We start from the raw sequence: 15,968 nt of genomic DNA on the forward strand, positions 1-15,968 counted from the left end.
AAAAAAAAAACACATCATAGTAAAATTAATACCTTCTCCGCTTCGCATCGAAGCTAATAAAAAAAAATCGAGAATTTTCACACAAAAATGTTTAGATTAAACAATTGTATCCAAGTTTAAACTATGAATCTATGATTGTGGACAACTGTACTATGCAAATGGTATCTAACCCTCAACAATTTAATATACTAGTTATGCCCAATAAATATGGTAATATATTAGATAATTTGGGAGCTACCATAGTTGGTGGAGCTGGTATTGTTCCCAATTCATAATTCAGTCCAGAATGTGCTGTTTTTGAACCAGTAAATTAATATTTTCCTTTATGTTTTAAATCTAAATTTTTTTATTAATAATTTTGCTCAACTAAAACTATTAGGGTGCAAGACATGTTTTCGAAACTGATGTTGGTTAGAACATTGCTAATCCAAAAGCAATGTTAATGTGTGTTTCTAAAATTTTAAGACATGTTAATCTACAATACTATAGTGAAGCTATAATAACTGCTATTAAAGAAGTATTAGCTGCTGGAAAAATAAGAACTAGAGACTTAGGTGGATCAAGTAGTTCTCATGAATTGACTGACGTTATTATTAAACCTATTATTTAAATCCTGTCGCTAAATGATTTAAATTAATTTGAAACTTCCTAATAATTTAATTTGTTTTATTTATTTAATATAATTTAAACATATTGTTCATAATTCTTAGTATGTATAATTATTGTCTGAAATTTATTCATGAATAAACCTTGCCTGTTTAATTTGTAAAATTAGTAAGTTAAAATTAATTTTATTTTATTATAGAATTAAGTATTTGATCGTAAAGCTATGTAAAATAAAATTAAAAATATATATGTTTGTATTTTTTATTTTACAAGTAAGAAATTATTTAGGCTTTTATTAGATTTGTTGAAAGTATTGCTCAAAAAATTACAGCAAAAGGATTATTGGATCAAAAGTTGTAAGAGTTGTCAATTATATCTGCTCCATTCTGTACATAGGTATTGCAATATAAAAGATGAGTTTATAATATACAAAGTGTTCAATAAGTAAGAAAAACGGGTTTCTATTATTCTCATTTTTTGTAACATTTGATCTGTTTCCTTACTTTTTTAATACTTTGTATTTTAGCAAGGGCTGGTAGATATTGTGTAATACAAAGAGCCTATAGCTTCTTTGAATTTGGTACGGAATAAGTATACTAAAGAAGTATTAGCACTAATAAAAATAACCGAAACCTAACTATATTTAAAGATAATACCCTTTAAATAAATTAAATTCAGATATCCCATATTGGAAATTGAATCTTTTAGAGATACTTGGAAAAAACGATGGAAAATCATCAAATGTAAAAATTAAGGAGACTAAGAGGCATCTAAAAATTATAGAACCTACAGTAGTTTATTCTAAAATATTCTAGCTAAAATATAATATGAATGAATTTTAATATAGTAAAATAGTATTTCATTCAAACAAATATAATTCAGAATGTATTTTAGCTAAAATATAAAAATAACATTATTGAAAAAACATTCATCATCTTATTTTATTTAGTTTTAAATTATTATATTTTTAATTTAGTATATATTTAAAATAATATTAGCCACAATGATCAATTTTTATTATATTGTTTGTTCTTATTGATAAGATTTTGTTTAACTTAATAAGATTTTAGCAGTTATATTAATATATTTTATAAACTTTTATTATAATTTCTTTGCAGAATAATGGTAACTATTCTATAGTAGTATTTAGTTAGGGATGAAATTTGTAGTTAAGGGAGTATATAAAGAGTAATTACGGGTAAAATTAGTAGTTAAGGGGTGAAAATAAGTAATTAATAACTTTAAGCATTGGATATAAAGAGGTATGACAAATTAAGGATGTGAAAATTAGTAATAATTGGTAATTAAAAAGGGGATTTGTATTTATAGATTCTGTAATTTTTAATTAAAAAATAAATTGTGATCTATAACTATTAACTTTTATTTTTGAAAATATTTTCTATGAATATGAATTTTGTATTTACTGTATTTAAGTATTGTTTTGGCTTTTATAATTATTTAACTCATTAATATAAACTATATAATGTTTTTAAAAATATGAGTGTTCAATAAGTTTAAAATTGTTATACCGTTATAAGATTATAATAATTTTTTTTTAGGAATAAACTTTTTGAATATAAACTCAATAAGTATATTAAAAGAAAATGGACTACTCATTCCAACAAAAATGTTCTATCTACCATTGTGAGAAATGAGATAACGAAATACAGAGTGATTCTTTTAATAGTTATTTTTGTCTACTATATTTTTAATGGTAATATAACTAGCTTATAAAATAAAAAAATATCTAATTAACTAAATAACAACTTTGAACTATTATATTGAATATTATGACTATTACACTATTAAAAATCCCAACACAGGGGGGTCGCGGCACAGTAGTGACGTGGCATAGTAGGATCAAGTATAATGATATCTGACAGTGATTAAAATCACTATCAAAAACCGCTTAGATGCAAATCTTTAGATAGTGTTTAATTTAAAAAAATTGGTGGATTAAAAAGCTACATGGTCTGCTGTTTCCTTATTAATATCCTGATTATGATAAAGTATGTCAAAGTTGTACTCTGTCTTACTTTTACTTATTCTTAAACCCTTTTCTTCAAGAGCTGATCTCCTCACACCTAGCCTTTGATAAATTTCCTCTCTATTTTCTCCTATTAACATTATATCGTCAGAAAATAAGATGCACTACAGCACCTCTCCTTGTTTTTTTCTAGTAATTTCATCCATTATTATAGAGAATAAGTAAGGGCTTAAAGCAGAACCTTGTTGCAATACTGCTCTTACCCGAAAACTTTGTATTACTCCTCCTATGCTTATTATACTAATGTACCTTTTTGGGACTCTTTTTTTCATTAATGCCCATTTTAAACCCTCTCTTTGTACTCTTTTATACGCTATCTCCAAATCTATAAATACCATACACAGATTTTTCTTCTTTTCCCTAAACTTTTCTATTAGTTGCCTCACACAAAATACTGGCTCCATAGTTGAAATACCAAGCATAAATTCAATCTGGTTTTTAGATACCGATGTCTCATTTCTTATTCTCTTATCTATAACTTTACCAATATATTCATACTATGATTCATAAGCTGTATGCCTCTATATGTCACTCCTGTATGTCACCTTTACCTTTAAATAATCTTGATAATTAGTGAACGAGCTGGCTAGTGTTTAGGCTTAACCGTCCTTTAGTGGGTATAGTAAAAAGGTAGTTGTGCTGGTGGCTGACAAGGAGCCACCCTTCAGTCTGCTACTTTTGAGCTAGACTGTGCTGACGGGTCTAAACTCTACCCCTTTAGTAGTCCACTAATTAGAGAGATTGGGGCTAATCAGTTTATCCAACGGGAGGACTCGAGAAGAGCTCGAACGACGAACTCGTCGTCAATATATATATATAAAACTTTAATAAACCTTTGTGTCTACGTTGGGGCACTACCGACGTACGACACTTCATGATAAAAATGACTGCCGTATTCAAAAATATGCTATTTTTGTGTTAAAACTCTGGGTTTTGTATTTTATTTTATTTTAAAACACCTGACAAGGGGAGTACACTGATTTGCATAAATATTATAAACTAAAGTTTATATAATATATTTTAATATGGAAAAAAAAATTTCATATTTTATTTTTATGGTGAAAAAAGACATTAAAGTTAAAAAAAAAAAAGATTTTGGTAAATAAAATTTTTTTATATTTTAACTTTATAAAGCTATAACTTTTTAAAAAATTTATGTAATAATATATTTTTTTTTAAGATAAGCACTATATATATATATATATATATTTATTTATTCATATATTACACTTCTAAATCATAAGACTTATAATCAGAATACAAAAAAGGAAATAGGAGATCATGCAGCTTTGAAATAATTCATTAATTTTTTAAAATTTAACACTCTACAGATTTGCATCGAAGGGTTTTTTATGATAGTGATTTAAATCATTATACTTGACCCAACTAAGCCATGCCACCCCATTGGACCACAATCCCATTGTATTGGGTTTTCTTTTTTTACGTATGTCAACAAGTAGTTACTGAAAATGACGAAGGTGTATGGAACCTTTTTATAAGTTAATTTGACCTATATCTATCTTTTTTAAAATAGTATTGACTTATTTTTTTCAAACGCAATGATATTAATTTAATTAGCTTAAAAATAAGAAAATTATCTAACAAAGAAAATGACTCTTCTATAACAATCTTTAAACCAGTATTATTTTTAGAACAATTTATTAGAGATAAGAATGAATAAGTCTAACATGAAAAGATAAAATAAAAAGAAAAATTCATTGTTAAAGAACACCTACTTATCTCCGTATTGTAGGTAAAAGAAAAAGAAAATTAATTAAAATTTTTAAAGCCATAAATGTAAAAGTAAATTAAATAAAACTAAAAATAAAAACCCAGCACAGTAGAGTGGCGGCACAGTGGGGTCGTGGCATAGTTGGGTCCAGTATAGATGATATCTGACAGTGATTAAAAACATTTTCAAAAATTAAGTTGAAAAAATTTATTTTCTGTAAAAAAGTTACTATTTTAAATCCCCCCAGTAAGCAGAATAAGTGTTAGATTTTCAAAAAAAATTATTTCAAATGAAAGGTATATATCTAAAATTTTAGTATAAAAAAAAATTATGTTGATTTGTTTATTTTTGAAAAAGTTATGGAAGTTTTAAGAAAAAAAAGTGAAAAAATTTACCAATTTTTAAATTTGTAATTTTTTTGGATTTCCCCCATTTGCGGGGAACGAGGGAAAATTTTTCAATTTTTAAGGGTAATGTCTTCAACTAGTTACTATTTGTGGACTTTTGACGTATTGTTGAAAGAAATCGGTCCAGTGAGAACTGAGAAAAAGTGGCAACAAATATAAAAAAAAAAAAAAAACATATCACGGTAAAATTAATACCTTCTCCGCTTCGCATCGAAGCTAAAAAAGGAAGCATAAATGTTGATGTATAAAGTAAATATAATTAAAGCAAATAAATTATCATAATGTATTTATTCATATTTTTAGTATGATATAAAACAAATATTACTTTTTTAATGTTGTCTAGAGTTCATTTAAAATTTTCAAGTTGTGAAGTATACATCAAAATGATTGTATTTAAAATTTTTATTTCTGTTATTGTATATACTAAATGTTCTATTTCCATGGACCCTTTAGAATTACATTGCAATTTCTCTAAATATTTTTTTAATTATTTCAAATACAGTGAGCAGTATTTAGTTAACTTCGAAAATACAATTTCTGAACTGGAATTAAGAAATTATGGTTTAGCAATTAAATCTCATGATGAAATCATAATGATCATGTTAGATGCGTTATGGGATATGGACGAAATGTATATAGCAGAAGATTTAATGACCATAAATTTATACTTAAACAATGTTTCGGGATCTATAAACATGATCGCTAAAAATGAAAATGGTGAATTTAGTAGAACTGAAAGCTCGCAGAATTTACTTCAAGGCTATAAATTAATTAATCGATCAATTGTTGAACGATTGGAATACTTTATTAACAGTAAATGTTCAGATGTATCGTTTAATAATAACTTCATAGCATACACTCATTTTAAGGTACCGCCAATTAGTTATATGCCAGATATTTTGCTTCGTGTTTTGAAACAATTAAAAAATAACATATTTATTGTTATGAACGAATATTTATTATGGTACGATGCGGACGATACTGAAATATTAAAAAGTTATACTGTCATTGTGAAACATTTAGCGTTGTCATTTCGTAAGCAATCATATAATAATTTTAATCCAAAAAAATTCTTATTTTATGATTTAATGGAAACCCGATCTAATTTTTGTGAGCTAGAATTATCGACAGGATCTCAGGCAAAACAAACAGCCAGTTACATAGAAAATAAGGAATTTAATGATGTATTAGACATAATGGGAATTTTTCATATTAAAAAAAATGTTTCAAGTAGATATTTAATGGAAAATAGACCACGTTATTTAAAACTAGACTTGTCATCAGGTTCTGATGCTGAACAATATTTTAGAAATAACTGTGACAAACAACTTAATGTTGTATTAGACATGGTTCGATATGTGCCGTTAATAATAAGGAGTACTAATAATTATCAAATAAAGTTATTTGATGTGTTTCGTTTCATCAAGTTCGATTTTAACTTGATAAATATACAAATGTTTGAAAATTTAGTTAATACAGCAACAGTTCGCCCAATTATGTTGATTGCAAGTTTTTATTTTTCATTAGTTAGAAAATTTCTTTTACTTAATAAGTTTAAGAATATGAAATTAAAACAGGTTCTGGAAAATTTAATCATTGAAATGGGTCAACATATTGTTGAAATCATGAAATTTTTTATGGATTTGAATTTATTTGAAAAAATAATTACAAATAAAATTGAGTTTATTTTTAATATAATGCACGAACTTGTTTCATCCTTCAAAGAACGTAATAAATTGTTTACAAGTAGAGAAGCGCATAAACTAATAAAAGTTTGCTATGATTTTATGAGATATAACGCTATAAGTACTAAATTTATTCAATTACATTATGCAAATGTCACAGAAAATAATATTATCAATATTTTTTATTTGGCTGTTGCAGAAGTAAATAAAATTGCCTTATTCATTTTAGCAATAAAAAAATATCAGTATTGTTATAAGACTGCAAAAAGATGTATCCCTATAAGACACATAAAATTTTATAGAATTAAAAATACTCTCAAGTATAAAATTCCAATCGGTAAGTTTACAGGTATACAACCAAAATTTTTTACTTTCTGATATATGGAAGAATAAAAAGAATTTTGGTAATGTGTTTAGATTTTTTTATAGAAATATCAATGCATGCATTATTATAGTATAAACAATTTAAACTTAATACTGTCTAACCGTTAGTGTTACACACGGTATCAGATCATTTAGTTGCGTATGTTGGGTAATTATTTTCCGTTAAAATAAAAATTCCTCCTTATACCTTATAAGAATGTCTACTTTTATTTCTCAAATGGTAACACACATAGTTAATTTGCTTAATTAATAGATAATGATCTAATTAAGAAAATGATTGGTCAATAACAATTTTTGTGTCAGTGTTTCGGAAATGATTAACAATTTAAATTAATTACTAAAGGTGATGAGTGGGGTGCAGCTTTTTTTATAACTAGATATTTACCTGCTGTACTCTTCTTCTCGTTTAAACATAAATATGTTAATTTTTTTTTTTTTTTTTATTAAGAAAAAAATACAACCTGTATATAATATACAATAAGAATTTGCGATCAAATAATATATACAAAAAAAACAAAAACAAAAAGAAAGCTTCGAAAGTCTTGCGAAGAGTCCACCCAATGACGGAACTCCTACTAACATTAATTTAATACATAATTAAGGATGAAGCCTATTACAAGTACAATAACATTTATAATTGAAGGAGGTCTCTACTCCAAGATATTTTAAGTCGGCGGGGATAGTTATTTGGGATAGAAAGTGAGGATAGATTTTTAAGACGGTTGTGAAAATGTTTATAACGAGAGATAGCAGTTTGTTTTACAGTAGTAATGTGGAGGTCTTTATGAATCGTTTCGTTTGATATATAGGGTGGGGCGTTAAGAATTTGACGAAGGCATTTAGATTGTAAAACTTGAATTTTGTTAGTATTTGATTTTTTTGCTGCAACCCATAGCTCAATACCGTACGACCACATTGGTTTGATAAAGCTTTTATATATTGTGAGTTTAGTGTGCAAGTTAGTTTTGGCATTTTTGTGGAGTAATGGATAGAGTAATCTAAGCCGTTGGTTTACACTTATTATTTTTGCATGAATTTGTGGCGACCAGTTAAGTTTACGGTCAAGGATAAGACCAAGATATCTAACTTTATTTGAAGAAGGAATAGAACTGTCATTAATTAAAACATGGGGATTGTTATGACATAGGGTAAAAGTAATATGAGAGGATTTATTTTCGTTTAGCATGACTCGCCATTTCTGGCACCAGTCGTACATGCAATTTAGGTGTAACTGTAGTTGAGTAGCAGCAATGATATGATTTTTATGAATTGAAATAAGTACTTTGTCATCCGCATAGTCTGCCACCTGGGTATTGACAGTTGTTGGTTGGTCAGCAGTAATAAATATGTTAATAATTTCCAAAATACAGGTCCACAAATTGTTATAGACCAGTTGTTTTCTTAAATAGATCATTTGAATCTAATGAATAAGCTAGTGTGTTGTCATTAAAGACACTAAAGTCGAAACCCTTATAATATACAAGGGATGAACATTCATTTTTTTTTTTTTTTTAATATACAGGGGGATTTTTTTATCATAACCCACTCAATTACTTGCAGAATAATAATAATTTAAACATTTTTTTTTTTTATTAACTTTAGTTACACATTATTCTTGAATTTTTAACTGTGTAATACTTTTTAAGTTCATCCCTTATGCCTGATAAGGGTGTCAACTTTGTTTTTTTAAATGGTAACACATATTTTTAATTTAATAAAATGTTTCAGTTTTTAATTTAATAGTAAATGGCATTTGAATTTTTAATATAACTTTATTAGCTTATTAGATATAAACATTTAAAGTTTCAAAATTTTGAGTTAATATACATGTATAATACACATGGGATTGTAAATACAGGTAGCTAATTGGATTTTTATGACATTGCTGTCTCAGTCACGGATTGTTTATTATCAATTATGATTATCAATAGATATACTTTCTGTATTGTCAGTTAGTGTATTTATAAACTCATAACAATGTGCCTTACTACAATTGATAATAACAATGCTGTGTACCTGCTAATATCGATGTTATAAAAAACCAATTAGCTACCTATATTTGTAATCCCTTGTGCATTATACCTGTATATTAATTCAAAAATTGGAAATTTTAAATGATTATATCTAATAAACGAATTAAGTTATATTAAAAATTCAAATGCCATTTACTATTAAATTAAAAACTGAAACATTTTATTAAATTAAAAATATGTGTTACCATTTAAAAAAACAAAGTTGACACCCTTACCAGGCATAAGGGATGAACTTAAAAAGTATTACATAGTTAATAATTCAAGAATAATGTGTAACTAAAGATAATAATAAAAAAAAATTTTTAAATTATTATTATTCTGTAAGTAATTGAGTGGGTTATAATAAAAAAATCACCCTGTATATACATTGAAATAGACAATTTATTAAAAGAAACCATTAAAAAATTATTAATATTAGTTTTATTTTTCAAATAAGTGCTTCGTAAATCACTCTGTATAGTTGTACAGAACACAATATGTTCTATCGTAGGACCCCTAAGAAAATTTACCACAAATCGATTTTGTCTCATTTTTTTCATAAAAATTCTCTACACGCGTAAGTGAAATGTCATCATCGGGTTAATGATAACTTTCGCAATCTGCTGGTAGTATTTGTTAAATAAAATTGTGAAATTCATGGCCTGTCAATTTTTTTGTTTATTTAGTGTTTGAACTATCCACTAGGAACCTCTCAAATTTTCTAATCACTTATATTAACCAATAGGCATGTATTGTATGCCTATTGGTCGGCGTTTAATTTGTTCATATTGTCATTTTTAAGAAACACTAATTTATATGTTTATAAGGGCGCGCTGGGTAATTTTTTGTCAAACATAAACAGAAACATTTTGGTAAACAATTACTTATATACTGTTGTTAATAATTACCCCACGCGTATTTTTATTTAACTTCCTTATATAAACATAATTAGTTCATTTAAAAAATGTAAAGACGCATTAAGGGGAATTTACCCTTTAAGACTGACCATACATTTAGATTCAATTACGACAGCAGAATATTATCAAATCAAAGTAAACTATAAATTTTATTATTAAAATAAAAAAAACAATTAGGACCAGTCATAGTAGAGTCATTGCATAGCTAAAAATAAATTGAATCTGAATTTGTACATAAATATAATTTAAATACATACTCATTCTATTTGTGTATTTATAACCTGTAATGAATAAAATCCATGAATTGTACATCGGATAAAAAAATTATAAGGACAAATTAGTTTGTAAATTTTTCTAAAATATGAAGTCAAAAATGACATGTAATAGATTTTAGTACATACTCACTCTATTTATGTATTTTTAAGCTGTAATAAATAAATAGTCAATCGGATAAAAAAAAAAAATATAAGAACAAACTAGTTTGTGAAGTTTTCTATTATATGAAGATAAAAATTACAAGTAGATAAATAAATAAAGTGGGTATTAAAAGCGAGTGGATTATACATACACCAATATGAGTTTATACCTACTCGAGCTTTTTAGTTTTTGTAATTTTTATATGATAAATTATAAATAAAAAAATTTTGTTATTAGAACAATTAGGAAATTATGAAGACATATATCGACAACTTTATTTCCCCGATGATAATTCAAGTTATATAAATAAACATTATAGTCATAGTTCGAGTGATGAAAATGATGAGATGAATAATGATGACAATAAGGATTTTGAAGTAGCAAGTCAGAAATATTATACTCCTAAATATCTAGTGGATTATTTACTTTATGAATAGTTTTTAAAGTTAATTTACTTTATGTGAAGTTTATTTAAATCTCATATACAGTATTTAGAACACACATTTAAATATAATGTAACATGTACATTTAGATAATTAAATAACAAATAACAATACATTACTAAATTTTCAAATCAATTAATAAAAATTTATTCTGGCAAAAGTTTTTCTGAATAATCGAATGAAATATATAAATCGATATATTTCCTATCTATAATCATAATATTTATTTGTTATTAATTAATAAAACAAGTCTAAAAAGAATATTATAATTCTTTAGTGGTTTACGATATTTAAACAAATTTCTTAAAGAATTTTAACGCAGATTCCAAGTAAAGGATTTAGATGTTTTATCAGTATAGATGTTTTTCTGACAGCAATTAAAATCACTATCATAAAAAACGCTTCGATGCAAATCTGTAGACAGTCTTTAATTTTAAGGAATTATTTGTTTATTAGCAAAATTATCCCTTATTTCTATTATTATTCCTAATAAGTAGTTTATTTATAAGTATAATTTATGAAGAAATATCTATTGAAGCAATTCAACGTGGTATGAAATTGATATTTAATAAATTAGTATTGAAATTTTTTTAAGAAAACTTACAAAAAATTATTAAGTAGTTATTACTTTTAACGTGTATAAAAATTAAAGTGATTGCATTCAAAACTTTTTAGATAATAATTTTTGTTGTTAATTATGAATAAATGGTCTGCAAAAAATTTTCATCATAGTAAAAAAGATACTATTATTATACGATTTATCGCGCTAATTTTAAATCAGCAATTATATATTTTTCATCGCCAATCATTTTTGATATTATTACTAATTAGTTAAAAACCATAGTATATAATTATAAGAAAAATAATTCTGAATATTTCATTTATATCATCTATTTGAACACCAAGAATTACATAGAAACTATTAATATTTCTTTTGAAATGATTTAGTACGATCAAATAATAATTAAAAACACAAAAAATAGTTTTAAATTATTACAGATTTTGATTTTTAATATTTTAAAAATTATCAGTGCAAAATATTACTTTAACCAGTTTTTCTAGTTTTTTAAAGTTGATTTTTTGAAAGCTTATAATAAAAAAAAATTTAACTTGTTACCATAACTTTTAGCTCAACTTCAAGTTTGAAATTTAAATTATTAAATAGAAAATTTTATGAGAAAAAAAAAATAGTATTATTAAAATTAATATGCAGTCAGGAAATTGTATAATTACTATTTATCAGAAAAGCTCAATATTATTTTTGTATTTTTAAAGTAATAGATCACTTAAATAGAAATCATAGTAATCATTGCTAAGTAATTTTTGGTGATTAAAAATATTCTATAATTGAAATAGTCAGAACATAATTAATTCTAATAATTTACTTGAACTAAAAAAAAACCCAGCACAGGGGGGTCGCGGCACAGTGGTGACGTGGAATTGTTTGATCAAGTATAATGATGTCTGACAGTTATTAAAATCACTATCATAAAAAACGCTTTCATGCAAATCTTCATATAGTGTTTAATTTTATAAAAATTGGTGGATTATTTAAAAAGCTACATGATCTGCTATTTCCTTATTTATATCCTGATTAAGATAAAGTATGTTGAATGAAAAAGGGATATAATTATTATTTCTCATAAAAAAATTGTGTTGATCCATAAAATTTTCAAAAAGTTATAGCATTATAAAGTTAAAAACACAGCACAGTGGGGTCGCGGGACAGTGGGAACGTGGCATAGTTGGGTTCAGTATAGATTTAATCTGACAGTGATTAAAATCACTATCATTAGAAACGTTTCGATGCAAATCTGTAGATTCTAAGAAATTGGTGGATAATTACATAAGCAACATCAACTTCTACTTCCTTAATTATATCCAGAATAGTAATTCTTTTACTTATATATTCTATAATTTTTATAATTAATTGTTTTCAAATTATTATTGATTTTTAATATGTTAAAAGTAATCATTTTTAACCTATTTTTTTTTTGTTCTTTAAAGTGAAGTTTATAATAATAATAAAAAAAAAAACGAATTTACTACCATAACTTATAGCTCAATTTGCAAGTTTGAAATAGACATCATTAAATAGAAAAATGGTATTGTTAATATTAATATGCAATCAGGAAATTTTATAATTATTATTTACAGCAAAAAGATCTACTCAATTGAGCGTATTATAAAATTTGATTATAATTGTAAAAATCCATTGTTAAATTCAGGTGAAACTAAAAATCATTTTTTCTTTTAGATTTATGATTTATATAGCAACATGTTACGAAAAAATTTGGATAAAGATTGGTGACACACAAATAGAGTTAAAAAATTAATAAATTACTTTTATCATCTCAAACCTAATTCGCCAATAAATAATTTAAAATTATAGATGAACGATTTAAATTGTTTATATGGATAAAGCTAACCAGCTTTATCCACATAAACTTTTTATTTGATTAAATGACTTTTTATAGTCCCTTAATTTATATTTTTTATTAAGGGAGCTAGATATTCAATAAATTTCTTGTTTTTAGAAGTCTTGACATAATGTATTTTTATTATAATTAGAAAATCAACACCAAGCGACTATCCTTGTGCCACCAACCGCCATCCGATATCGTTTGCCGCTACGTGCACTGCATCTAACCGAGCCCGTTATATCCGAACGCGCGAGATCTTTGCGCTATTACTCGGTTCTTGTCTATCCTTGTGGCCCGCCATTAAATATTAAAATACATCATAAAGTGACGTATTTACTTTTAGGACAAAAAATTGTTGATGCTGTTATAAGATTTTTGTTTCTAAGAAAAGAAATGCTATCTTGATAAAAAGTTAATGTTACTATTTGCACGCTAAGCGTGCCATAAATTAATTTTGTAAACATATATTAAAAGTATATTTGTTGCAGAATTTATACTTTGATACATAAAATTTATTGACAATAATTTTTTAGTTTAAAATTAATATTTTTAATTTTAAATAATATTAACCACAATTGATCAATTTTTACTATATAGAAATAGCATATACAAATGACAAGAAAAACCAACTTTCCCGATTTCATTATTATTCAAACTCCCCCTATTTCTACTCTAATTTGAATGAGTCATTAAATTTTGAATACTTTTTATTCTTGAAGTTTTATATTAGCTATTGAAATGAAAACAATTGTAATTTATTTATTCACGATAAAATTAAAATTTTACACCTTAAAACAACAATTATATATAATTATATGTTTTTTCAAAAAGTGTAATTTGAAATAAACCTACGTGTTCATTTAAATTATTTTCGAGAAATTTATCATGGTTTAGTTTTAATATTTAAAATATTTTTTTAACCATTACCATACTTTTAGCTTTGATGCAAAGCTGAGAAGGTTTTAAATGTTAATCTTATAAAAAAATTCAGAAATCTAATATTTAACTGTAAAATAGGATATACACACGTTTTCAGATTTCCCAACAAAATCAAAATATTTTATTCATTTTCATATTCTAAGGGAAGCTATTTGAGTTTTACATTCGATATCGATATATCAATTTTGAACAATCGATATAACATATTAAAAAAAGATAAAGCATAATATAAAAAATTTGTATTTTTTGGGGTACAAAATGAATTAAACTACTGTCGAGAAAAAAAAATTTAAAGTGCTTATTTTATTAATGTCTTTGATCACCCCTAACCTCTTAAAAATGGTAGTATTTTAATGTACCCCATCCTTTTTTAGACAAATCAATCATTAAAAGACTTGTCTATTTCTATGTCCATTTTATTTAAATCTAAGGGTGATTTTCAATTATTAATGGAAAATTGTGTAGTTCACTTCAATGAAATATTTAAAATAAATTTATTATTATTAGTATATCGTTTTTAAATATGAAAATTTTTCTCAACCTATTAAATTTATATATTTTCATCTATACATTTTATAAATCATATTATACTTCCATGCTAAAAAAAAAAACAATTTTTTCAAACGTTAGTAATGTCAACAAATATTTATTGATATTACTAAAATTGTTTTAGTGAATATTTTATTAGATTCAATAGTTTGTATAAACATATATGTTACATTAAGTACAAATTTTTACTAAAACTATTTTCAAAATATAAATTAATAAATTTTAATACTTTTGTAGTAAAGATGTTCAATATTGTTATTTTAATCATTTAAATAACGAGTTATTTAAAGTGACGCATTTAATATAAAATATTAATAGTATTATCATATAACATTAATCAGTTTTAAAAATATTAAATAATCATTTAGAATAAGAAATATTAATTTAACATTACATGAATTTGAACCACATTATTATTATTATTACTTAATTGCAAAAAAACAATAACATAAAAATCATTTTATTAATTTACAACGTATATAACTGTTCATTATAATACAAACATAATCAGTATTATTATACATGAAACACGTAATTAAATAATCTTGGGATATGAAATAATTTATGCACCATTACTCTCAAATCAAATAAAAAACCCAGCACAGGGGGATCGCGGCACAGTTGTGACTTGGTATAGTTGGATCAATTATAATGATATCTGACAGTGATTAAAATCACTATCAAAAATAAACGCTTCGATGCAAATCTTTAGATAGTGTTTAATTTTAAAAAAATTGGTGTTTTATTCCAAAAGCTACTTGATCTGCTGGTTCCTTATTAATATCTCGATTAAGATAAAGTATGTCGAATGAAAAAGGGTTTATTAAAAAATATTATTTCTCATAAAAAAATTGTGTGGATCCATAAACTTTTCAATAAGTTATAGCATTATAAAGTTAAATATAATATAAATAATAAAATCGAGAATTTTCACACGAAAATAGCATTCGGTAGCCATTTTCGCCGTGAAGACAAGTCCAGAGGTCAAATTTTTTTTTTTCAAATTAAAGTATATTACATTAGCTTTAATTTAAGATATATATAAAAGTGTCAGACCTTCCGGAACATTTTCAAAAGTTAAGTTGAAAAAGTTAATTTTTTGTGAAAAAGTTGTCATTTTAAATCCCCCTGTGGGCTGGTAAAGGGTTAAATTTATAAAAAAAAATATACCAAATAATAGGTAAAGATATCAAGCATCTAAAAAAAAAAAATTATATTGATATGTTCATTTTTGAAAAAGATACGGCAGTTTTTAGTAAAAAAAATTGAAAAAATTTCGAAAATTAGCGATTTTTAAATTTGTAATTTTTTTGGAGGTTTCCCCCATTTACGGGGAACGAGGGAAATTTTTTCAATTTTGAAGGGTAATGTCTTCGACTAGATACGATTTGTGATCTTTTGACGTAT

The 15,968-nt window shown here is 25.0% G+C and overlaps 1 protein-coding gene across 2 annotated transcripts; it reads left to right on the top strand.

Annotated features, from left to right (window-relative positions):
• Positions 1-5,163: 5,163 nt before the first annotated feature.
• LOC126901712 (uncharacterized) lies at positions 5,164-10,800 on the top strand. 2 transcript variants are annotated; one of them, XM_050678408.1, is made up of 3 exons: positions 5,164-6,598; positions 6,677-6,814; positions 10,445-10,800. In XM_050678408.1, exons 1-3 carry the CDS (start codon positions 5,176-5,178, stop codon positions 10,642-10,644), a joined length of 1,761 nt encoding a protein of 586 aa, XP_050534365.1. In that variant the 5' UTR covers positions 5,164-5,175; the 3' UTR covers positions 10,645-10,800. The 2 variants fall into 2 exon arrangements, with proteins under 2 accessions (XP_050534365.1, XP_050534364.1); XM_050678407.1 differs by having other exon boundaries at positions 5,164-6,814.
• Positions 10,801-15,968: the final 5,168 nt, after the last annotated feature.

The sequence above is a fragment of the Daktulosphaira vitifoliae genome, unplaced genomic scaffold, assembly GCF_025091365.1.
Source record: "Daktulosphaira vitifoliae isolate Bord-2020 unplaced genomic scaffold, ASM2509136v1 Scaffold_3, whole genome shotgun sequence".
NCBI classification, from domain to species: Eukaryota; Metazoa; Arthropoda; class Insecta; order Hemiptera; family Phylloxeridae; genus Daktulosphaira; species Daktulosphaira vitifoliae.